Raw genomic sequence first — 27,228 nt, forward strand, 5'->3', positions numbered from 1 at the left:
ACTCTAAGGCAATGACTGATTGAGGCAGTGATCATTAATGACTATTAAAACTATTAGGTAGGGGCACCTGGGTGGCTCAGTCGGTTGAGCGGCCCACTTCGGCTCAGGTCATGATCTTGTGGTCTGTGAGTTCAAGCCCCGCATCAGGCTCTGTGCTGACAGCTCAGAACTTGGAGCCTGTTTCAGATTCTGTGTCTCCCTAGCTCTCTGCCCCTCCCCCACTCATGCTCTGTCTCTCTCTCTCTGGCAAAAATGATTAAACATTAAAAAAAATTAAAAAAAAAACTATTAGGTAGAAAGTTAACAGGGAACTTTATAATGGTTGGATCAGGCTCACAACACCTGAAAACATTGATCAATCCTAAGAGCACAAAAAGAAAAACCATGAGTCATTATTTATCTGCTGATGTGATGTATTAGAAAGTATGCAACACAACCTATGAGGTAATTTTCCCAAAAAACCTGAATCTGGTCAAGTCTCTCTAGCACTAACTTATTATTTTCCAGTAAATAACTGGTGGGGGGCGGGGAGGAGAGGAACTTATAGCTTAAGAGATGAATCAATCAAATGAAATGGCTGGACCTTATTTGTATCCTGATTTGAACAAACATCCTGTGTTTGTTTGATTGTTGTTTTGAGATCTTTTTATTTTTTTTTATTTTTTTTTTTCCAAGTTGAACCAGTTAAGGAAATGTAGTTTTATTTTTTTTTTTATTTTATTTTTTAATATATGAAATTTACTGTCAAATTGGTTTCCATACAACACCCAGTGCTCATCCCAAAAGGTGCCCTCCTCAATACCCATCACCCACCCTGCCCTCCCTCCCACCCCCCATCAACCCTCAGTTTGTTCTCAGTTTTTAACAGTCTCTAATGCTTTGGCTCTCTCCCACTCTAACCTCTTTTTTTTTTTTTTTTTTTTTTTTCCTTCCCCTCCCCCATGGGTTTCTGTTATGTTTCTCAGGATCCACATAAGAGTGAAACCATATGGTATCTGTCTTTCTCTGTATGGCTTATTTCACTTAGCATCACACTCTCCAGTTCCATCCATGTTGCTACAAAAGGCCATATTTCATTTTTTCTCATTGCCACGTAGTATTCCATTGTGTATATAAACCACAATTTCTTTATCCATTCATCAGTTGATGGACATTTAGGCTCTTTCCATAATTTGGCTATTGTTGAGAGTGCCGCTATAAACATTGGGGTACAGGTGCCCCTATGCATCAGTACTCCTGTATCCCTTGGATAAATTCCTAGCAGTGCTATTGCTGGGTCATAGGGTAGGTCTATTTTTAATTTTCTGAGGAACCTCCACACTGCTTTCCAGAGCGGCTGCACCAATTTGCATTCCCACCAACAGTGCAAGAGGGTTCCTGTTTCTCCACATCCTCTCCAGCATCTATAGTCTCCTGATTTCTTCATTTTGGCCACTCTGACTGGCGTGAGGTGGTATCTGAGTGTGGTTTTGATTTGTATTTCCCTGATAAGGAGCGACATTGAACATCTTTTCATGTGCCTGTTGGCCATCCGGATGTCTTCTTTAGAGAAGTGTCTATTCATGTTTTCTGCCCATTTCTTCACTGGGTTATTTGTTTTTCGGGTGTGGATTTTAATGAGCTCTTTATAGATTTTGGATACTAGCCCTTTGTCCGATGTGTCATTTGCAAATATCTTTTCCCATTCCGTTGGTTGCCTTTTAGTTTTGTTGGTTGTTTCCTTTGCTGTGCAGAAGCTTTTTATCTTCATAAGGTCCCAGTAATTCACTTTTGCTTTTAATTCCCTTGCCTTTGGGGATGTGCCGAGTAAGAGATTGCTACGGCTGAGGTCAGAGAGGTCTTTTCCTGCTTTCTCCTCTAAGGTTTTGATGGTTTCCTGTCTCACATTCAGGTCCTTTATCCATTTTGAGTTTATTTTTGTGAATGGTGTGAGAAAGTGGTCTAGTTTCAACCTTCTGCATGTTGCTGTCCAGTTCTCCCAGCACCATTTGTTAAATAGACTGTCTTTTTTCCATTGGATGTTCTTTCCTGCTTTGTCAAAGATGAGTTGGCCATACGTTTGTGGGTCTAGTTCTGGGGTTTCTATTCTATTCCATTGGTCTATGTGTCTGTTTTTATGCCAATACCATGCTGTCTTGATGATGACAGCTTTGTAGTAGAGGCTAAAGTCTGGGATTGTGATGCCTCCTGCTTTGGTCTTCTTCTTCAAAATTACTTTGGCTATTCGGGGCCTTTTGTGGTTCCATATGAATTTTAGGATTGCTTGTTCTAGTTTCGAGAAGAATGCTGGTGCAATTTTGATTGGGATTGCATTGAATGTGTAGATAGCTTTGGGTAGTATTGACATTTTGACAATATTTATTCTTCCAATCCATGAGCAGGGAATGTCTTTCCATTTCTTTATATCTTCTTCAATTACCTGCATAAGCTTTCTATAGTTTTCAGCATACAGATCTATTACATCTTTGGTTAGATTTATTCCTAGGTATTTTATGCTTCTTGGTGCAATTGTGAATGGGATCAGTTTCTTCATTTGTCTTTCTGTTGCTTCATTGTTAGTGTATAAGAATGCAACTGATTTCTGCACATTGATTTTGTATCCTGCAACTTTGCTGAATTCATGTATCAGTTCTAGCAGACTTTTGGTGGAGTCTATCGGATTTTCCATGTATAATATCATGTCATCTGCAAAAAGCGAAAGCTTGACTTCATCTTTGCCAATTTTGATGCCTTTGATTTCCTTTTGTTGTCTGATTGCTGATGCTAGAACTTCCAGCACTATATTAAACAGCAGCGGTGACAGTGGGCATCCCTGTCGTGTTCCTGATCTCAGGGAAAAAGCTCTCAGTTTTTCCCCGTTGAGGATGATGTTAGCTGTGGGCTTTTCATAAATGGCCTTTATGATCTTTAAGTATGTTCCTTCTATCCCGACTTTCTCAAGGGTTTTTATTAAGAAAGGGTGCTGGATTTTGTCAAAGGCCTTTTCTGCATCGATTGACAGGATCATATGGTTCTTCTCTTTTTTTTTGTTAATGTGATGTATCACGTTGATCGATTTGCGAATGTTGAACCAGCCCTGCATCCCAGGAATGAATCCCACTTGATCATGGTGAATAATTCTTTTTATATGCTGTTGAATTCGATTTGCTAGTATCTTATTAAGAATTTTTGCATCCATATTCATCAGGGATATTGGCCTGTAGTTCTCTTTTTTTACTGGGTCTCTGTCTGGTTTAGGAATCAAAGTAATACTGGCTTCATAGAATGAGTCTGGAAGTTTTCCTTCCCTTTCTATTTCTTGGAATAGCTTGAGAAGGATAGGTATTATCTCTGCTTTAAATGTCTGGTAGAACTCCCCTGGGAAGCCATCTGGTCCTGGACTCTTATTTGTTGGGAGATTTTTGATAACCGATTCAATTTCTTTGCTGGTTATGGGTCTGTTCAAGCTTTCTATTTCCTCCTGATTGAGTTTTGGAAGAGTGTGGGTGTTTAGAAATTTGTCCATTTCTTCCAGGTTGTCCAATTTGCTGGCATATAATTTTTCATAGTATTCCCTGATAATTGTTTGTATCTCTGAGGGATTGGTTGTAATCATTCCATTTTCATTCATGATTTTATCTATTTGGGTCATCTCCCTTTTCTTTTTGAGAAGCCTGGCTAGAGGTTTGTCAATTTTGTTTATTTTTTCAAAAAACCAACTCTTGGTTTCGTTGATCTGCTCTACAGTTTTTTTAGATTCTATATTGTTTATTTCTGCTCTGATCTTTATTATTTCTCTTCTTCTGCTGGGTTTAGGCTGCCTTTGCTGTTCTGCTTCTATTTCCTTTAGGTGTGCTGTTAGATTTTGTATTTGGGATTTTTCTTGTTTCTTGAGATAGGCCTGGATTGCAATGTATTTTCCTCTCAGGACTGCCTTTGCTGCATCCCAGAGCGTTTGGATTGTTGTATTTTCATTTTCGTTTGTTTCCATATATGTTTTAATTTCTTCTCTAATTGCCTGGTTGACCCACTCATTCGTTAGTAGGGTGTTCTTTAACCTCCATGCTTTTGGAGGTTTTCCAGACTTTTTCCTGTGGTTGATTTCAAGCTTCATAGCATTGTGGTCTGAAAGTATGCATGGTATAATTTCAATTCTTGTAAACTTATGAAGGGCTGTTTTGTGACCCAGTATATGATCTATCTTGGAGAATGTTCCATGTGCACTCGAGAAGAAAGTATATTCTGTTGCTTTGGGATGCAGAGTTCTAAATATATCTGTCAAGTCCATCTGATCCAATGTATCATTCAGGGCCCTTGTTTCTTTATTGACTGTGTGTCTAGATGATCTATCCATTTCTGTAAGTGGGGTGTTAAAGTCCCCTGCAATGACCACATTCTTATCAATGAGGTTGCTTATGTTTATGAGTAATTGTTTTATATATCTGGGGGCTCGGGTATTTGGCGCATAGACATTTATAATAGTTAGCTCTTCCTGGTGGATAGACCCTGTGATTATTATATAATGCCCTTCTTCATCTCTTGTTACAGCCTTTAATTTAAAGTCTAGTTTGTCTGATATAAGTATGGCTACTCCAGCTTTCTTTTGGCTTCCAGGAGCATGATAAATAGTTCTCCATCCCCTCACTCTCAATCTAAAGGTGTCCTCAGATCTAAAATGAGTCTCTTGTAGACAGCAAATAGATGGGTCTTGTTTTTTTATCCATTCTGATACCCTATGTCTTTTAGTTGGCGCATTTAATCCATTTACATTCAGTGTTATTATAGAAAGATATGGGTTTAGAGTCATTGTGATGTCTGTATGTTTTATGCTTGTAGTGATGTCTCTGGTACTTTTTCTCACAGGATCCCCCTTAGGATCTCTTGTAGGGCTGGTTTCGTGGTGACAAATTCCTTCAGTTTTTGTTTGTTTGGGAAGACCTTTATCTCTCCTTCTATTCTAAATGACAGACTTGCTGGATAAAGGATTCTCGGCTGCATATTTTTTCTGTTTAGCACACTGTAGATATCGTGCCAAGCCTTTCTGGCCTGCCAAGTTTCAAAGGAGAGATCAGTCACGAGTCTTATAGGTCTCCCTTTATATGTGAGGGCACGTTTATCCCTTGCTGCTTTCAGAATTTTCTCTTTATCCTTGTATTTTGCCAGTTTCACTATGATATGTCGTGCAGAAGATCGATTCAAGTTACGTCTGAAGGGAGTTCTCTGTGCCTCTTGGATTTCAATGCCTTTTTCCTTCCCCAGTTCAGGGAAGTTCTCAGCTATAATTTGTTCAAGTACCCCTTCAGCACCCTTCCCTCTCTCTTCCTCCTCTGGGATACCAATTATGCGTATATTATTTTTTTTTAGTGTATCACTTAGTTCTCTAATTTTCCCCTCATACTCCTGGATTTTTTTATCCCTCTTTCTTTCAGCTTCCTCTTTCTCCATAACTTTATCTTCTAGTTCACCTATTCTCTCCTCTGCCTCTTCAAGCCGAGCCATCGTGGATTCCATTTTGTTTTGCAATTCGTTTAAAGCGTTTTTCAACTCCTCGTGACTGTTCCTTAGTCCCTCGATCTTTGTGGCAAGAGATTCTCTGCTGTTCTGTATACTGTTTTCAAGCCCAGCGATTAATTTTATGACTATTATTCTAAATTCACTTTCTGTTATATTATTTAAATCCTTTTTGATCAGTTCATTAGCTGTTGTTATTTCCTGGAGATTCTTCTGAGGGGAATTCTTCCGTTTGGTCATTTTGGAGAGTCCCTGGCGTGGTGAGGACCTGCAGTGCACTTCCCCTGTGCTGTGGTGTATAACTGGAGTTAGTGGGCGGGGCCGCAGTCCGACCCGATGTCTGCCCCCAGCCCACTGCTGGGGCCACAGTCAGACTGGTGTGTGCCTTCTCTTCCCCTCTCCTAGGGGCGGGATTCACTGTGGGGTGGCGTGTCCCGTCTGGGCTACTTGCACACTGCCAGGCTTGTGTTGCTGGGGATCTGGTGTATTAGCTGGGGTGGGTAGGCAAGGTGCACGGGGGCTGGAGGGGCAGGCTTAGCTCGCTTCTCCTTAGGTGATCCACTTCAGGAGGAGCCCTGTGGCAGCGGGAGGGAGTCAGATCCGCTGCCGGAGGTTTGGCTCCGCAGAAGCACAGAGTTGGGTGTTTGCGCGGAGCGAGCAAGTTCCCTGGCAGGAACTGGTTCCCTTTGGGATTTTGGCTGGGGGATGGGCGGGGGAGATGGCGCTGGCGCCTTTGTTCCCCGCCAAGCTGAGCTCTGCCGTCCGGGGGCTCAGCAGCTCTCCCTCCCTTTGTCCTCCAGCCTTCCCGCTTTCCGCGCAGAGCTGTTAACTTATGACCTCCCAGACGCTAAGTCGCGCTTGCTGTGGGAACACAGTCTGTCCGGCCCCTCCGCTTTTGCCAGCCAGACTCGGGGGCTCTGCTTGGCCGGCGAGCCGCCCCTCCGCCCCGGCTCCCTCCCGCCAGTCCGTGGAGCGCGCACCGCCTCGCCGCCCTTCCTACCCTCTTCCGTGGGCCTCTAGTCTGCGCTTGACTCCGGAGACTCCCTTCTGCTAATCCTCTGGCGGTTTTCTGGGTTCTTTAGGCAGGTGTAGGTGGAATCTAAGTGATCGGCAGGACGCGCTGTGAGCCCCGCGTCCTCCTACGCCGCCATCTTCCGGCACTCCCCAGGAAATGTCTGAGATCTTTTTAAAAAGTCGGTTGTGGTGGTGTGAATACTGGATATTTGATTTTAAGGAACTACTACTAATTTTAAACTCGTATCTTTTAGAAATGTATGTAGAAGTATTTAGCAATGAAATTATATTTCTGGGGTTTACTTCAGTATAATCCCTTGGAGAGGATAGAGAGAGTTGGGAAAGGGTAAAGACTAAGCCAGTTTATGTCTCTGTTGAAAATTATTGAAGCTGAGTGATGGAAACATGGGGTCTCATTATACTGAGCCCTCTTTACTTCTTTGTTTGGAAATGTCCAAATAAGAGAGTTAAAAATTAAAAAAGAGCACACAGTGGATATTCAGTAAGTGCATGCTGGATTCAATAGAGATTTATAGGCTTCTATACATTTGCTTAAATCAGCAAATTATTGATGGACATGTTTATGGCAGTTAGGGTTGCAAGGGGAAAGAAACACTAATTGAACCTATTCTATGTAGCTTTATTCTTAGGAGTAATTAGACTTTTACAAAAAAAATGTTATTAGGTTAAAATAAGGAAAGAAGTACAAATATTTTAAACTGACTTTCAGTTTACATTCTAAAAGCTATGAAGGGAAAAAGGAACTCACAGCAAGGAAACTTCCACAGAGCCACTCAGAGTCTTCTGCCTTTCAAATGGGCCTAGTCCTGGAGCATGAGCTATGCCAGTGGAGCCCAAAGATTACCAAGCTCAAATGAACATGTTCCCAAGAGCATCATGGGCCTTAACTGAAGCTTCTAGGGGGCTATGTCTGACTTGCTTTGAAAAATATTTTGTAGAAATGTCTGAATTATTTAATAGTGACCTACTGTGGAGATCACTGGAATCTAAATTGATACTCAGCATTTTGTCTCTAATTCCAGATTAATATAGAGGGTTCAAACCATTACCAATGCTATAAAAACAAATATAAGAATTTCAGTAAACCTGACAGTTATTTTCTAATAATGTTTCTGATAGTATTATTTTATAGTTTCTATAAATGTGGTATTGATTGCCATGCAACACAATATTATACACAGAAGCAGTATAGTGTAATAGTATGTATTACATAGTATGTATAGTATAGCATAGCATAGCATAGCATAGCATAGCATAGCATGTAGAGTATGGGCTTTTGAGCCAGACTGCCTGGATGTAAATCTTGACATTGCCACTTAGTAGCAGAATGACCCTGAGCAAGTTACTTAACCTCTCTGTGCTTGTTTCCTTATACATACAGTGGGAATAATAGTAATCAGGGTTTTCCAGAACAAAAGCAGTAGGATATATGTATACACACACAACATGTATATATGTTTTATTTCATATTATATGTATGTATGTATGATTTATTTTGAGGAATGGGTCTATGCAATTATGGGAGCTGGCAAGTCTGAAATCTGTATGGCAGGCCAGCAAGCTGGAAATCCTTGAGCAGGATCTGATTCTACAGTCTTGAGGCAGAATTTCTTCTTTCTCAGAGAAACCTTAGTTTTGCTTTTAAAGCCTTTTACTGATTGGATGAGATCTACCCACATTATTGAGGTTAATTTCCTTTAGTTAAAGTCAACTGATTTTATATGTTAACCACAGCTACAAAATACTTCTACAGCAATACCTAGATTAGTGTTTCAATAATGGGGTCCTATAGCTTAGTCATATTGACACATAAAACTTAGATCACACTTACTAAAAGATTCATAAAAATTGTGAAAATTTAATGAGTTAAATGCATGTAAAGCATTTAGAATAGAGCCTAACAATTGGGAGGCACTCATAAAGATTAGCTATTATTACACATTCTTTAAATCATAAAGGTTAACTATTATTACATACTCTTTAAATCCCAAAAGTACCCTTGTTCTAGGAAAGATATAATAATAAATTCAGTGATAGTCACTATAAAATCAATTAATATTCTAGCGAGAATGAACCTTAGATGTCTTCTAGACCAGCCTCTCATTTTAAAAAACATGGAAGCTGAGGTCCAGTCTCTTTTTCATGTAGGCAAAGATATTTTGGTTTTTGTAGTGATGAACACACAGAGAGAAAGCCCTGCCCTAGTGGGGCTTCTATCTTAATAAGATAACCATTGTTTCTGCCCAAATCTTACCAATATTCTTACTCATTTGCATTCAGAAAAGGAATTAGAGATTTGGGTTAAGAGACTGTGCTGCCTCAAAACACAGGTGCCCCAAAACATTGAACTGTTCAAGTAGAAATGTTTATATTCAACTTTTAGATTCAGAAGCTTAGAACCTAAGCTCTTCCTACATTGACATCACTGGCATATTTGAAATTTTAAAGTTACCCTTCTATGGGGTGTCTCTTTTCATTAAGACTTAGGTCATTTCTCAAGAATGTGCTAAATGCTCCTGAGTGGCCTAAGTGAAATTAATAATGTACTTTCTTAGCACCTTGTTTTCAACCACTGGGAAACTTGGCCATTGGGGAAGTTCTCTCTGATTCCTTGACATGGAGACTCATTAACAAAAATTGCATAAAAGCATGAATAATAAATCTATGGGACACTTTACAGTTTTATAAACCACTTCTGAGAAATAGGGCAGGTATAATTATCCCCACTTTACTGAGGAGGAAGCTGAAATTCAGAGTTGTGAAGTGAGTCTCCCAAGACTACATACTTAATAGCAGATCCTGACTGCCTAATCCCAGTATAATATGCTCTCTGCTGTATAACTCTACTGGCCACGTTTGGTCGATATAGTTCTAGAAAAGAGCTGCTTTTCAACCCTGCAGTTCTCTTCCTTAGTTCTAACGTGAAGACAGTCTTGGAGACACTCCTGGAAGAGTCAGGCCCTGGGGCACAGGGGGCACTACATAGCAGGACTCTTCCTTATAAAGCCATTACCCTCAAGAACAGGAGACATCGCTGACTTTCCTAACACACAGAGACAGACACAGAGACTTAGACAAAATTAAAAGAGAAATTTATCCCAAATGAAAGACAGGAGAAGGCCATGGCCAGAGATATAAGCAAAACAGATATAGGTAATATGCCTGATAGAGAATTTACAGTAATGATCATCAAGATACTGGACTTGAGAAAAGAGTGGAGGACATCAGTGAGACCCTTAACACAGAGATAAGGAATAACATAGCAGAGAGAAACACACTTGATCGAATGAACAGCAAGCTGAAAGAAGCAAAGGGATGAATTGATGACCCATTAATTCCAACTTCCATTTCCAGAGTAATGGAAAGTAATCAAGCTGAACAGGGGAGAGAAAAAAGAATTATGCAAAATAAGAATTATTATGTTTGATAAGGTGACCGAGTTTCCTTAAGGAACTTTATCAAACATAATAACATTCATATTATAGGAGTCCCAGAAGAAGAACAGAGAGAAAGGAGAGCAGAAAATTTAATTTGAAGAAAGAATAGCTGAAAACTTCCCTAACGTGGGAAAGGAAACAGATATCTAGATCCCAGAGGCACAGAGAACACCCATCAAAATCAACGATAGCAGATCCACACTAAGACATATTGTAATTAAGTTGGCAAAATATAATGATGAAGAAAAAAATATTAAAAACCAGCAAAATAAAAGAAGACAGTTACATACAAAGGAAACCCCACAAAACTATCTGTGGACTTTTCAGCAGAAAATTTCCAAGCCAGAAAGCAGTGGCATGATATATTCAAAGTGCTGAATGGGAAAAACCTGCAGCCAAGAATAGTCTATATAGCAAGGGTATCATTCAGAATAGAGAGAGATATATAGTTTCCTTGACAAAAACTAAAGGAGTTCATAACCGCTAAACCAGCCCTGAAAGAAATATTTTTAAAGGAAAAAAAATTTAAGTTTATTTATTTTTGAGAGAGAGACAAAGAGAGCAAGTGAGGGAGGGGCAGAGAGAGAGGGAGGGAGAGTATCCCAAGCAGGCTCTGCACCGTCAGCACAGAGCCTAATGCAGGACATGAACCCACGAACCTTGAGATCATGACTTGACCCGAAACCAAGAGTTGGACACTTAACTGCTGAGCCACCCAGGCGTCCCTCTGCAAGAAATATTAAAGGGGACTCTTTGAGTGGAAAGGAAAGACCACAAATGACAGTGTGAAGGTAGAAAACAAAAAAGCACTAAAAATGAATATTTCTGTATAAAACAGTCAAGGAACTCACAGAAGAAAAAGTTGTAAAATATGACACCATATCCCTAAAAAACATGGGAGGAGAGGAGTAAAAAATGGATTCAAACTTAAATGACCATCAATATAATATAGACTGTTATATGCAGAAGAGTTATATACAAACCTAATGGTACCATATATCAAAAACCACTATTAAATATGCAAAGAATAAAGAGAATTCAAATCGCTAAAGAAAATGAGCAACCCATGAAAGAGAGAAAGACAACAAAGGATCAGAGAAAATCTTCAGAAACAAAAATAATAAATTGGGGCGCCTGGGTGGCTCAGTCAGTTAAGTGGCCAACATCGGCTCAGGTCATGATCTCACAGTTTGTGAGTTTGGGCCCCATGTCGGGCTCTGTGCTGACAGCTCAGAGTCTGGAGCCTGCTTCAAATTCTATGTCTTCCTCTCTCTCTGCCCCTTCCCTGCTCATGCTCACTCTCACTCTCTTTCTCTCTCTCTCTCAAAAATAAACATGAAAAAAATTTTTTTGGAAACTAATAAAATGCCAATAAATACGTATGTATCAATAATTGTTTTGAATGTAAATGGCCTAAACACTCCAATCAAAGACATGGGGTGACAAAATGGATATAAAAACAAGACTCATCTTGGGGCGCCTGGGTGGCTCAGTCAGTTGAGCGTCCAACTTCGGCTTAGGTCATGATCTCGCGGTTTGTGAGTTTGAGCCCCGTGTCAGGCTCTGTGCTGACAGCTCAGAGCCTGGAGCCTGCTTTGGATTCTGTGTCTCCTCCTGTCTCTGCCCCTCCCCTGCTCATGCTCTGTCTCTCTCTGTCTCTCAATAATAAATAAACATTAAAAAAATTTTTTTTAAATAAAACAAAAAAAAACAAGACTCATCTATACACTGCCTACAAAGACTAATTTTAGACCAAAAGACGCCTGGAGATTGAAAGTGAGGGAATAGAGAAAGAGAAACATCTATCATCCAAATAGATGTCAAAAGCAAGCCAGAGTGGCAGTACTTACATCGGACGAAATAGACTTTAAAGCAAAGACTGTAACAAGAGGCAAAGAAGGACACTATATAATAATAAGGGGGACAATCCAACAAGAAGATATAACAATTGTAAATATTTATGGACCCAATATGGAAGCACTCAAATACATAAAACAGGTAATAACAAACACAGAGGAACTAATCAATAATAATACAATAGCACTAGAGGACTTTAACACCCCACTTACATCAATGGACAGATCATCTAAACAGAAAATCACCTAGGAAACAATGTCTTTGAATGACATAGTGAAACAGATGGATTTAACAGATATATTCAGAACATTCCATCCTAAAACAGCAGAATACACATTCTTTTCAAGTGCACATGGAACATTCTCTAGAATAGATCACATATTAAGCCACAAGACAAGCCTCAACAAATTCAAAAAGATCAAAGTTATACCATGCATATTTTCTGACCACAATGCTATGAAACTAGAAGTCAACCACAAGAAAAAATTTGGAAAGATCACAAATGCATAGGGATTAAATACCATGCTACTAACAATGGATGGATCAACCAGGAAATAAAAGAAGAAATTAAAAAGCACATGGAAGCAAATGAAAATGAATACAGAACAGTTTAAAACTGTTGAGACAGAGCAAAAACAGTTCTAAGAAGGAAGTTTATAGCAATACAGGCCTTCCTCAAGAAGCAAGAGGAATTTCAAGTAAACAATTTAACCTACACCTAAAGGAGCTAGAAAAAGAACACCAACAAAAACTAAAACCAGCCAAAGAAAGGAAATAATAAAGATTAGAGCAGAAATTGGGGCACCTGGGTGGCTCAGTTGGTTGAGCCATCTGTCTTTGGCTCAGGGCATGATCTCACAGCTCATGAATTTGAGCCCTGTATCAGGCTTGCTACTTTCAGTGCAGGGCCTGCTTTGGATCCTCTATCCCTCTCTTTCTGCTCCTCCCCCCCCCCCCAAAACAAAAAAATAAAACATTTAAAATTTATAAAGATTAGGGGCCTGGGTGGCGCAGTCGGTTGAGCGTCCGACTTCAGCCAGGTCACGATCTCGCGGTCCGGTCCGTGAGTTCGAGCCCCGCGTCAGGCTCTGGGCTGATGGCTCGGAGCCTGGAGCCTGTTTCCGATTCTGTGTCTCCCTCTCTCTCTGCCCCTCCCCCGTTCATGCTCTGTCTCTCTCTGTCCCAAAAATAAATAAAAAACGTTGAAAAAAAAATTTATAAAGATTAGACCACAAATAAATAATACTGAAACTAAAAAAAAAAAAAATACAACAGATCAATGAAATGAGGAGCTAGTTCTTGGAAAAAAGCAATAAAACTGATAAACCTAGCCACACTTAACAAGAAAACAGAGAAAGGACCCAAATAAATAAAAGCACAAATGAGAGAGGAGAAATAACAACAAATACCACAGAAATAAAATTATTAAGAGAATATTATGAAAAACCACATGCCAGAAATCAGACAACCTAGAAGAAATGGACGAATTCCAGAAACATACAACAAAACTGAACCAGGAAGAAATAGAAAATTTCAGCAGATAATTACCTGCAAAGAATTCGAATCAGTAATCAAAAAACTCCCAACAGACAAAAGTCCAGGATCAGATGGCTTCACGGGTGAATTCTACCAAGTATTTAAAGAGTTAAAACCTATTCTCAAACTATTCCAAAAAACAGAAAAGGAAGGAAAAACTTCCAAATTTATCCTATGAGGCCAGCATTATTCTGGTACAAAAACCAGATAAAGACATCACTAGAAAAGAGAACTACAGGGCAATATGTCTGATGAACATAGATGCAAAAACCCTCATCAAAATACTAGCAAACCGAATCCAACAATGCATTTAAAAAATCATTCATCAGGGCTCCTGGGTGGCTCAGTCAGTTGGGCTTCCTTCCGACTTCCGCTCAGGTCATGATCTCACAGTCAGTGAGTTCGAGCCCTGCATTGGGCTCTATGCTGACAGCTCAGAGCCTGGAGCCTGCTTTGGATTCTGTGTCTCCCTCTCTCTCTCTGCCCTTCCCCTGCTCATGCTCTGTCTCTCTCTCTCTCAAAAATAATAAATAAAAACGTTAAAAAATTTTTTTTAAATCATTCATCACATCAAGTGGGTTGCAAGGTTGGTTCAGTATTCACAAGTCAATCAACATGATGCATCACATCAACAAGGAAAAGGATATGTACCACGTGATCATTTCAGTAGATGTAGAAAAAGTATTTGGCAAAGTACAACATCCATTCATGGTTAAAACCTTCAACAATGTATGTTTACAGGGTATATACCGCAACATAATAAAGGCCATATATGAAAAACCCACAGCTAACATCATCTTTAATGGTGAAAAACTTAGAGCTTTTTCCCTAAGGTCAGGAACAGGACAAGGACGTCCACTCTCACCATTTTTATTCAACATTGTACTGGAAGTCCTAGCCATAGCAATCAGAAAACAAAAAGAATAAAATGCACCCAAATCAGTAAGGAAGAAGTAAAACTTCCACTGTTTGTAGATGACATGATACTCTACATAGGATACCTGAAAGACTCCACCAAAAAAGGAAAAAAAAAAAAAAAACACTACTGGAACTAATAAAGGAATTCAGAAGAGTTGCAGGATACAAAATCAGTGTACAGAAATCTGTTTCATTTCTATACACCAATAATGAAGGAGGAGAAAGAGAAATTAAGAAAACAATCCCATTTACAATTGCACAAAAATAATAAGGTACCTAGGAATAGACCTGACCAAAGAGGTGAGAGACCTGTACTCTGAAAACGAGAAAACACTGATAAAAGAAACTGAAAATGACACAAAGAAGTGGAAAGACAGTCATGCTCATGGATTGGAAGAACAAATTTTGTTAAAATGTCTGTATTGCCCAAAGCAGTCTATACATTTAATGTAATCCCATCAAAATACCAATAGCACTTTTCACAGAACTAGAGCAAAAAATTCTAAAATTTCTGTGGAACCGCAGAAGACCCCCATAGCCAAAGCAACCTTGAAAAAGAAGCTGGAGGCATCACAATTCCAGACTTCAAATTCTACTACAAAGCTGCAGTAATCAGAACAGTGTGGTACTGGAACTTTCAAACAGATGCATAGATTAATGGAACAGAATAGAAAACCCAGAAATAAACCCACAAGTATATGATCAGTTAATCTTCAACAAAGCAGAAAAGAATATCCAGTGGGAAAGAGTCTCTTCAACAAATGGTGTTGGGAAAAGCAGACACCAGCATGCAAAAGAATGAAACTAGACCACTTTCTTACACCATACACAAAAATAAAATAAAAATGGGTTAAGGACCAAATGGGAGACCTGAAACCATAAAAATCCTTGAAGAGAACACAGGTTGTAATCTCTTTGACATTGGTAGTAGCAATACTTTTCTAGATATGTTGCCTGAGGCAAGGGAAACAAAATAAAAAATAGACTATTGGGACTACATTAAAATAAAAAGCTTTTGGGGTGCCTGGGTGGTTCAGTTGGTTAAGTGTCCGGCTTCAGCTCAGGTCATGATCTCACGGTTCATGAGTTTGAACCTGCATTGGGCTCTGTGCTGAAAGGTCAGAGCCTGGAGCCTGCTTCAGATTCTGTCTCCCTCTCTCTCTGCCCCTCCCCTGCTCACTCTCTCTCTCTCTCTCTCAAAAATAAACATTAAAAAACATTAAAAAGCTTTTGCGAAGCAAAGGAAACAATAAAACAAAAAACAACCTATGCAATGGGAAAAGATATTTGCAAATGATATATCCAATAAAGGGTTAGCAGCCAAAATATATAAAGAACATATAAAACTCAACACCCAAAAAGGTAATAATCCAATTTAAAAATGGGCAGAAGACGTAAACAGACATTTCTCCAAAGAGGACAGATGGCAAACAGACACATGAAAAGATGCTCCACATCACTCATCATCAGAGAAATGCAAATCAAAACTACAATAAAATATCCCTTCACACCTGTCAGAATGGCTAAAATCAAAAACAAGAAACAAGGGATGTTGGTGACGATGTGGAAAAAGAGCAACATTGTATGCTGTTGGTGGGAATGCAAACTGGTGCAGCCACTGTGGAAAACAGTATGGAGGTTTCTTAAAGGGTTAAAAATAGAACTACCCTATGATCCAGTAATCTCACTAGTGGGCATTTACTCAAAGAATACATAAACACTAATTCAAAGGGATACATGCACCCCTATGTTAAAGCAGCATTTCTTACAATAGCCAAGATATGAAAGCAGCCCAAGTGTTTGTCAATAGATGAATGGATAAAGAAGTTGTGTTATACATACAAAAGAATATTATTCAGCCATAAAAAAGAATGAAATCTTACCATTTGCAATGACATGGATAGAGCTAAAGAGTATAATGCTAAATGAAATGAGTCAGAGAAACACAAATACCATATGATTTCACTCAAATGTGAAATTTAAGAAATGAAACAAAAGGGCAAAGGAGGGTCAAAGAGAGATAGAGAGAGACAAATCAAGAAACAGACTTTCAATTGTGGAGAACAAACTTGGTTACCAGAGGAGTGGGGGGTGGAGGATGAGTAAATATGTGATGAGGATTAATGTGTTCACTTGTGACGGGCAGGGCAACTAGGTGATATATGGAATTGTGAATCACTATATAAAAATAAATAATATAAAGTGAAGGCAGTCTTTATCCACACTTAATCATATTTGGATGTAACTTGTTTACTTTGCCTTTAAAATATGACAATAAATATTTTTAAATCTGAAGCTAAGTTTAGCTGAGAAAAAATTTCTGTGAAGTTTTAAAAATATACCTGGAAGCTAATAAAGTTTTAGCAAATAAGTCTTGGATATTTTTCTTGCTCTGGAAATTAATCTTAACTTTTTTAGTAGTGTGCACCTTTCTTTGGATTGAACATAAATGTGCCTTTTAGTAGTGTTAATTTTGCCAGATTGTATGTTTTTAAATTTGGGTCTTATTTTAATTAACCATGATTATCTGAAACTTGAACTTTGGAAAGTTTTCTGTCTGCATTTTTAAATTCTGCTGGGTCACAGTGGTAGCTCTGAAACTTATATATACATCTTTATTATTTGTCAACTATTCTCCAACAGATAAAAGTTTATATAAAATTGCTTCCCTGTTCACAGTGTGCAGTGCAGTTAAGCAGGAAAGTCTCCAAGGACAGGAAAGTCTCCTGTCCCTGATATACCATTTGACACACCATATTGTAATCATTTATTTATTTATTTGTCTGATTTTTGAGGATAAGGACTTTGTCATGGCATCTTTTAGAGGTAGTGTAATATAAATGAAAGAAAATGAACTTTGGAGTCATTCAGGCCTGGTTCCAAAACTCAGGTCTGTCATTTACTACCTGAGAGGTTTTAAGCAAATTACTTAACCTTTCTGAGCCCCAGTTTACACAACTTTAAAAATAAGAAAAATAGGGGAGTCTGGGTAGCTCAGTCGGTTAAGCATCTGACACTTGATTTCGGCTCGGATCCTGATCTTATAGTTCGTGGGACAGAGCTTTGTCTTGGGCTCTATGCTGAGTGTGGAGCCTGCTTAGGATTCTTTCTCTCTCCCTCTCTCTGCCCCTCACCCACTCGTGTGTGCACTCTCTCTCTCTCTCAAAATAAGTAAACTTAAATAAAATAAAAAATAAAATAAGGAAAATAATAGCAACCTCATAATGTTGTGATAAATTATTAAAAACACCAGATACAGTTGTGCTATGTGATAGGTGCTTTACAAATATTTGATATCCTTTCTCCTTTTTTTGTTAATATCCCGAGGCCTAGCAGTCTGACACTTAAGATCTCATTAATTGGTTTAAATGACTGAATTATTCTCCCTACATTACAAAATTATTAGTGCTATGTGCTAGTAAGTCGAGGTGTAACACTGCATAGTCTCACTGCACCAAGCTGTGCTTTCCATATTTTATGAGGTTTCTTACCTTTTTGGTATCCCACATGGCCACCATTTTGGAATTGTATGTTTTAAGGAAGAAATGTCAGTATTCTCTTTGTTCTTTCTCCTGTCCTTTCTTGTGGCATTCCTTTGGTTTCTCTTGGATTTATGGCACTTGCCTTAATCTAGATTGTACTTATTTCATTTGTAGCCTTGTCTTTTCTCCCAAAGAGTTTACAGTGTACCTTAGAGGTTTTTAACTTATTTGGGGTTCCTTGTTAACCTTTTTAGACTATGATGAAAGCTATGAACTATCCCTGCCCCCCTAGCAAATGTACATGTATACACAACAAGTTTTCATATTATTAGTTCACGAGGTTTGTGGACTCCAGGGTAAGGATTCTTTTTCTAGATATTGTGTTCCTTTAGAGCTGTACCTGAGTTTCATTGACCTTTGTGCTATGGCAGAGCCTACCACATATACAGGAGATAACTTAGCAAAAAGTTTCTGAATCGATTAATTGAAATGCAAAATGAAAATCTTCCAAGTTTCTTATTGCAGAATCTCTAAACGCACTTTCTTTGTTTCCTTAGGCTTCCATCTCAGTGGTACAGTAACTGAGCCAGCTACCACTTCTGAACCAGCAGTGACTTACAAAGTTGCAATCAGTTTTGACAGATGCAAAATCACCTCAGTGACATGTGGCTGTGGGAACAAAGATATATTCTACTGTGCTCATGTGGTGGCACTCTCACTCTACAGGATCCGTAAACCAGAGCAAGTCAAATTGCGTCTTCCTATCTCAGAAACCCTTTTCCAGATGAATAGGGACCAGCTACAGAAGTTTATTCAATATTTAATCACGGCACACCACACTGAAGTTCTTCCTACTGCGCAGAAACTGGCAGATGAGATTCTATCCTCCAACTCAGAAATCAACCAAGTGAATGGTAATTATACAACATTTTTGTTGCTAAAAATCTACTTTGTTGCTTTATTGCATGTTTAGAGGTTGGGATTTTTTGTTAATATTTTTGCAATTGTGATCACTTAACCTGAAATCAGTTCATTCCATCAAATCAACTATTCAACTCTTAGTTTTTTGAAGCAGTCCAGTTGTCTGTCTTATAAAACTCTTTGCAAAAAAAGGACAGAGAATGTTAGAGTTATGTAGTGATCTAGTTTTTTGGACTTTGTTTGTCCGTATAATACCTGCCCCAGGAGCCTGGAATATTCAGGAGTGAGAGAAAGCAAAAAATAATTTGTGTCATTCAGTGAAATTAGATATATATAAGAATTCTCTTAACATTTTAGGATCCTACATAGCATCAGGGTCATTCTAAAGAGCATCTTTTAGTATTGTGCTCACTTACTCATTCAACAAGTATATATTGAGAACCTGCTCTGTGCAAGCAATAGTGCTGATTGTTGAGAGCATAAAACAGACATGATTCCTGCCTTCAGGTAGCTTATAATCTAGTAGAAAAGACAGATACGTTTGGGGCACCTGCGTGGCTCAGTTGATTGAGCGTCCCACTCTTGATATTAGCTCAGGTAATGATCCCTGAGTTGTGGGATCAAGCCCCGTGTCAGGCTCTGTGCTGAGCATGGAGCCTGCTTGGTATTCTCTTTCTCTCCCTCTGCCCATCTCCCATGCTTGCATGCTCTCTCCATCTCTCTCTAAAAGGAAGAAAAGGGGTGTGGGGGAAGAAAGAAAAGACAGCTAAGTTTGAAACAAATAGTTGTTTTTGTAATAAAGCCAGGTTGTAAAGACTTTATCACAGGAAATCACTGAAGAATTTTGAGAAGGCGTTTTGTTTGTTAGATCCTATGTTCCAGGTATGATACAAAGGACTCCACATATGTTGATTCATTTAGCTTTCAAAACTACTCTGTGAAATAGGTGTTTTAACTACTTCCATTTTTTAAATAAGGAAATTATAACCCATACACACTTGACTTCAAAACTCAAGGTTTTTATGCTTCTCTATACTATCTATTTTTAGCAGATAATTTTGGCACTAATGTAAAAGAGGCAATGAGACCAGGTGGATGGTCTGTATGATATTGTAATCCATGTGCCAAAGGTTCTGCCTCTCCCAGTTGTTCAATAGAACTAATCAAGTCCTATACACAACCTCACCACTCCTCAGAAACAAGGGTAGTCAGACCGACAGGCTTCCAGGAACTCTTGCTAACTAGCAGAAATAATCTTCTATTGCTTTATACAGAAAGCTGTGGTATATATATAATAACTGAGCCCTCTCTAAGTGATACTCTTAAAGAGTAGCTTCAAATATCTCTCATCCCACATAGTAAGGCTGTTCTACTTCTGTGGCCTCCTTAACTCTAGAGCTCTTAGAAACCTGAGTTCTGCCTCATCCCAAGGTCTGTAGCACCAAAGAGAAATACTGCTCTGTACCCCTATGACTAGGTTGTCCCCTGTTTTCATGCTTTATTCCCATTGACTCTTTCTCAGAATTTTTGCCTATTTCCAAGCTCTCTTGCCTTTTCTTCATGTGACCATCTTGGTTGAGGACCTTATTGCACCTGTCTTGTTCATACCACTGCTGTCACCAAAACCATCCTCTTCCCTCTTTACCACTGTGCTAAAGCAATTTTTATCTTTTGTTACACCACCCATCTTATTTTCTGAAGTTAGGTTTAGGTTGCCACACTGAACTTGAGTGTGATCCTCAACCTTCCCCAGGAACTACTACTTCTGTACCTGTGTCTATTCCATACTAATACTAGCTTTCTACTCCCAGCTTCCCTAGTATTCCACAAGGCCTTTCCTAATCTATTTCTACTAACCAATGTTGATATTGGCAATGATAATGAAAAAGGGGACAGAGAATGGAGATATCTTAGAGGTAACATGGACTGGATTCAATATCTGCTGTATAGGATGAGTGAGGAGGGTGAAGAAGAGGAAGAAAAGAAAGATTAGACAAAACTGAATTCCAGAATGTCTAGCTAGGATAATGTTGATGGACTTGATGATAATGTTGTCATTCACTGAGGGAACATAAGAGGAGGGGTGAATTTAGGAGGAAGATGAATTTGGGGTGTGTGGGTGGCTCAGTCTGTTAAGCATCCAACCAGCTGAGCCCTGCATTAGGCTCTGTGCTATCAGAGCCCTGCTTGGGATTCTCTCTCTCTGCCCCTCCCCTGTTCATGCTTTCTCTCTCTCTCTCTTTCCCTCTCTCTCTCAAAATAAATAAACTTAAAAGAAAAGGAGGAAAATGAATTCAATATAAGTTTGAGATACTTGTAGAACATTTAGGAAAAGATTTTTTTAATATGAAATTTATTGTCAAATTGGTTTCCATACAACACCCAGTGCTCATCCCAAAAGGTGCCCTCCTCAATACCCATCACCCACCCTCCCCTCCCTCCCACCCCCCATCAACCCTAAGTTTGTTCTCAGTTTTTTAAGAGTCTCTTATGCTTTGGCTCTCTCCCTCTCTAACCTTTTTTTTTCTTCCCCTCCCCATGGACTTCTGTTAAGTTTCTCAGGATCCACATAAGATACCATATGTTTTCACTCTTATAGGAAAAGATTTCTGTTGGGCAGTTGGATATATGGATCTAGAACTGTGGGCAAAACTCACAATTTTGGAGTGATTAGCATAGGGATATTTGGAGTCTTGTTTCTCTTCCCTGATAAATCTTGAAACACTTAGAACATCTTCCCTCTCCTCTTTCCCAAACTCTGCTCCTCACCAAAACAAAATTAAAAAGCAGGAATAAGATTTCTAAAACTGCTAGCTGCCTGCTTTTAATCCCAAGAATGGATCCAGGCATTGCTGTGCTCCTCACCTCCTTAAAACCTTTTTTTTTCTTTTTTTTTTTTTTTTAAATTTTTTTTTTTTCAACGTTTATTTTATTTTTGGGACAGAGAGAGACAGAGCATGAACGGGGGAGGGACAGAGAGAGAGGGAGACACAGAATCGGAAACAGGCTCCAGGCTCCGAGCCATCAGCCCAGAGCCCGACGCGGGGCTCGAACTCACGGACCGTGAGATCGTGACCTGGCTGAAGTCGGACGCTTAACCGACTGCGCCACCCAGGCGCCCCAAAACCTTTTTTTTTTCTTAAGCCCCTATGTGTGGTTTTACCTAGACTTTGCCTTGTCCCCTTTGGTAGACTGTCTTTCTACATCTACCACTGCTCTATGCTCTGTGATTTGATTTGGTAACTCCATACTGTAAAATTCTCTGGCATACAGCATCTTGGTCAGGGCTTCAGTTGCTGCTTGTCCATGAAGAGAGATTTGATACATTGAGAAAAGTAAGGTGACTTGAGGAGCAGGGTTAGGAGCCATGTTTTATTAATTTCTGAGTCTCTGTCACCTAGCATGGTACCTGGGAAATAATAAGGGTTTATTAAATGAATACAGCCATGCATATACAGGTGATGCAAGCAAGAGTCAGTATAGAAATTAGCAAAGTAGAAAAAAAAAAAAAAGAGGTTAGAGTGGGAGAGAGCCAAAGCATAAGAGACTGTTAAAAACTGAGAACAAACTGAGGGTTGATGGGGGGTGGGAGGGAGGGGAGGGTGGGTGATGGGTATTGAGGAGGGCACCTTTTGGGATGAGCACTGGGTGTTGTATGGAAACCAATTTGACAATAAATTTCATATATTAAAAAAAAAAAAGAAATTAGCAAAGTAGAATGAGAAATGAGAAAAAGCTAGTAATTATCAAAGTCAGCATAGAACTGAGTTTCAAGAAGTGAATAGTCAACAATGTTGAATATCATGGAAGATACAGACCAAAGCTAACAAAGGTAGAAAGACAATTTAGGGGAAATAGAAACTATACAGAGAGAAGAAAACTTTGAAAAAGTATTAATAATATTATCATTGGAGTAAAAGAAGATATTGCAACCATGAAATAAGAACTGGATACTGTAGAAATGAGTTCACACAACAGAAAGAACTAATGAAATTACAAATATAATGGCAAAATCTTCTAAAACTAAGTGATGGAAAATAAAGGTAAGGAAAGCTCCCACAGAGTAGAGCAAAAAGACAAAAAGATGAAAAACAGGAGAAAAAAAATTGTCAAAAAGTAAGAAAACAAGTCCTAGAAATTCCATTGTTTGAATAATAGGGTTTCCAAAAATGGAAAACAGAGGTAAGGAATTCATCAATGAAATAAGTAAATTTTCTAGAACAAAAGCATGTGAGTTTCCAAAGTAAAGGATTTAACTATATGCTCAGCAGTGGAGGGGCACCTGGGTGGCTCAGTTGGTTAAGCATCCAGCTCTTGATTTCAGCTCAGGTCATGCATGATCTCAGTTGTGAGATTGAACCCCACCTCAGGTTCCGTGCTGAGTGTGGAGCCTGCTTGGGATTTTCTCTCTCTCTCTCTCTGCCTCTTCCTCACTCATGCTCTCTCTCTCAATATAAATAAATAAACATTAAAAAAATGCTCAGCAGTGGAAAAAGAAGAGTCTTTTCAACAAATGGAGCTGGATCAGTTAGATATATTCATGTGGGGGAAAAAAAAACCTCAATTCCTATCTCATGCCATACGGAAAAATCAATTGCAGATAGATGGGAGATATAAATGTGAAGGGTAAAACAATAAAGTATATAGAAGATAACATGAGAAAATATCTTCATGTGCTTGGAGTAGGAAAATTTTTCTTAAGTAGGAAAAGATTTAAAAATTGGGCTACATTAAAATTTTAAACTTCTTTTTATCAAAAGGTACCACTCAAAGACTAAAAAGGTAGGTAATAGGAGAAGGTATTTATAGTATATATAACTGACAAAGAGCTTATATCCTAATTACATAAAGAACCCCAGGGCACCTGGGTGGCTTAGCCAGGTAAGTGTCCAACTCCTGATTTCAGCTCAGGTCACCATCTCATGGTTGGTGAGATCAAGCCCTGCATCAGGCTCTCTGCTGTCAGTGCAGAGCCTGCTTCAAATCCTCCATCTCCCTCTCTCTCTGCCCCTCCCTGCTTGCTCTCTCTCTCTCTCTCTCAAAAATAAACATTAATAATAAGAAAAACTCTTACAAATAGTAAAATTGACAAGAGACACAGAAAGGCACTAGACAAAAAGGATATCCAGATATTTAATAAACATATTAAAAGTTACTTTAATTAGTAATCATGGAAATGCAAATTAAAACCACAGTGAGATACCATTACCTATCCACCAGAATAGCTAAAGTTTTAAAACTGTCATTAGCAGGGGTGCCTGGGTGGCTCAGTCGGTTAAGTGTCCGACTTCGGCTCAGGTCACGATCTCGCGGTCTGTGAGTTCGAGCCCCGCATCGGGCTCTGTGCTGACCGCTCGGAGCCTGGAGCCTGTTTCAGATTCTGTGTCTCCCTCTCTCTCTGACCCTACCCAGTTCATGCTCTGTCTCTCTCTGTCTCAAAAATAAATAAACGTTAAAAAAAATTTTTTTTTAAAAACTGTCATTAGCAGCTATTGGTGAAGATACTGAGCAGCTGGAACTATTGTAGGTAGGAACTAATATATTGCAGGTATAAATTGTTGCAGTCACTTTGTGAACTGTTTAGCATCATCTAACTAAAGTTGAGCATATGTATATGCCGTGACCCAGAAACTCTTCTAGATGTCTACTCAATGGAAATGAGTAGCATAATTTGTAACAGCCTAAAATAGAAACAATCTGAATGTCCATCAACAGAATGACTAAATAAATTGATACATTCACATAATGGAATATTGTACATCAGTGAAAATAAATTAAGCACTATTGCTGTGCCCCAAAGTATGGGGGAATCTTACAAACATGATGTTGAATGAAAGAAGCCAGACACAAAAGAATAACTCTTGTATGATTCTACTTTTATAAAGTTCAAAAACAAGTCCCTGTTTAGAAGTTAGGATAGTGGTTAATTTGGGGGAAGAAGAAAGGAGATAATGTTTGTGAGGGGGCTTTTAGAATGCTGTTAGTATTCTATTTCTTGACTTCAATGATAGTTACACTGTTATAATGGCTATGTAATAATTCAACAAGCTGTTTGCTTAAGATTTGTACACTTTTAATAATTTATATTTTTATTTTAAAATACTAATTTAAGGGGCACCTGGGGGACTCGGTCAGTTAAGCGTCTGACTTCAGCTCAGGTCATGATCTCATGGTTCATGAGTTTGAGTCTCACATCAGGCTGTGTGCTGACAGCTCAGAGCCTGGAGCCTGCTTCAGATTCTGTCTCCCTCCCTCTCTGCCCCTCCCCCACTTTCTCTCTCTCTCTCTCTCTCTCTTTCTCAAAAATAATAAGCATTAAAAATTTTTTAATAAAATAAAATACTGATTTAGTCCGGAGCACCTGAATGGCTCGGTTGGTTGAGTGTCCAACTTCAGTTCACGTCATGATCTCACAGTTTGTGAGTTTGAACCCCACATTGGGCTCACTGCTGTCAAAACAGAGCCACTTTGGATCCTCTGTCCCCCTTTCTCTCTGCCCTTCCCGTGCTCACACTCTTTCTCTCTCAAAAGTAAACATTTAAAAAAATAAAATATTAATTTAATTTAAAAAATGTGTGTATATGCACATGTCTACACACACACATATGTGTATAGGACAAAAAGACTGGAAGGAAATACACCATAATATTAATAATAGTAATCTATGGCTGGTGGCATTATAGGTGTATTTTATTTTCTTTATGAATAGTATATTTTATATAAAAGCATGTATTATTTTTATAATTTTAAAAAGGATGTTTAAGAATGAAAGAAAAATTGGTTCCACAGACTTAATAGTTCCCTCAGGACAGGTCTCATTGTTGAAGCCTAAGTGCTAACTTGGAGCCTTAATCCACATGATGGTTTGTTTCATAATTATTTATAAAAGACATCCTTTCTATTTTATCTTCATTTGTTACCATTTCTCGTACAGTCCTGTGGAAAATTTTACACTATAACATTTACACTGACTGGGTTTACTTTACCACTATTGAGGTCAATTAGTTTCGTACTCAAGACAAATATGAACATATGTAGAGACATTTTTATCTTGTTTTTTTAACCAAAGGATTTTTAAAAAAGATTTTGCCTAGAAGTTAGTGAGAGACAGCTGGAGAGGCTGCTTATGAACTCCAGGCCTAGTTTATCTAATTAAGACTATCTGTGTTCTTGTTCACGCATTCCTACATGCTCTACCCTCCTGTATTCTCTGACCCTTAATTTTGACATTTCATACAGATTAATCTTAAGTTTTCTCCTCTTCTTTTTATATATATTTTTAATATTTTTTAATGTTTATTAACTTTTTGAGAGAGAGAGAGACAGAGTGCTAGCAGGGGAGGGGCAGAGAGAGAGGGAGACACAGAATCCGAAGCAGGCCCCCAGGCTCCAAGCTGTCAGCACAGAGCCCGACATGGGGCTCGAACCCACGAACCATGAGATAATGACCTGAGACAAAGTTGGACACCCAACCTGACTGAGCCACCCAGGTGCCCCAAGTTTTCTCCTATTCTTATTCTACATGATCTCTATAGGCAATCTCAGCTACATCCTTGACTTTAAATGTCATCTATGTACTATGGCTCACAGATCACTTCTCCTATATCCAACTGACTATACATGTCTCCATACAATGGAGACATCCCCAAATCAACATATCCAAACGTGAGTTTATCTTCCTCCCCAAACTTACTCAGATACCAAATAGCACCACCATCTAGCCAGTGGATTATGATAGAAATCTTCTAGTCATCTCTAATACTTTTTACTTATAATCCTTGTGCATTCCATTGCAAGACCTGTTAATTTTACCTCCAAAGTATATTTCATCCTTTTCCACTTCTCTCTATTGATATTGCCATAACCCTAAGTCAAAACTCCTATAATCTCCCATCTTGATTGCTACCATAGTATTCAAACTTATCTTTCCATATTCACTATTGTTCCCTTCTATTCCATTCTCCACACAAAGTAACTTTTCTATAACTATAGATTTTGTCATGGATAAAGTCTACATTTCATATGGCCTACAAAACCTTGCCTGGTCTGGCTTTTGCTTGGATTTTCATGTGATTTTCCCTCTTCTTGGAATACTCTTCCTATCCTCTCTCAGTATAAATGTACATGATTATCACAATAATTTATGACTTTATGCTTTTTTGAGCAAAAAATACAGTATTTCCTCCACTCTTTGTTAGGCAACTCCTAATTCATTTCCTCAGGTGTTCACTTAAATGTCACTTTCTCAGGGAAAACTTCTTTAACCTGTCTTTCTTCTCACACAAATATGTACATGTGTAATTATTTGTTTGATGTCCCTTTCCCCAACCAGTCTATCAAATCCACAGGCATAGGCACTATATATCTACTTTGTTTATCACCATATATCCAGTATTTGGCACAGATCCTGGCACATAGTAGGCTCTCATTTAATATTGATTGAGTAAATGAAAATGTCTTGGAAAATCCTCCTTAGGGCCTTTTGCCGATTCATGCTTTCCCAGATGACTTTCATTCCTTCAACAGTCACACCAACTCCTTGTAGTAGTTTT

The 27,228-nt window shown here is 38.8% G+C and overlaps 1 protein-coding gene across 1 annotated transcript in view; it reads left to right on the forward strand.

Annotated features, from left to right (window-relative positions):
• The window catches only part of ZSWIM5 (zinc finger SWIM-type containing 5), a 258,359-nt gene that overhangs the window by 168,954 nt on the left and 62,177 nt on the right, over window positions 1–27,228 (forward strand). The window contains exon 2 of the mRNA XM_078451987.1: window positions 18,313–18,669. Within this exon, the coding sequence (XP_078308113.1) occupies window positions 18,313–18,669 (357 nt within the window). The remainder of the gene's footprint in view (window positions 1–18,312; window positions 18,670–27,228) is intronic.

Source organism: Panthera onca, chromosome C1, assembly GCF_046562875.1.
Source record: "Panthera onca isolate mPanOnc1 chromosome C1, mPanOnc1 haplotype 2, whole genome shotgun sequence".
Taxonomy (NCBI): domain Eukaryota; kingdom Metazoa; phylum Chordata; class Mammalia; order Carnivora; family Felidae; genus Panthera; species Panthera onca.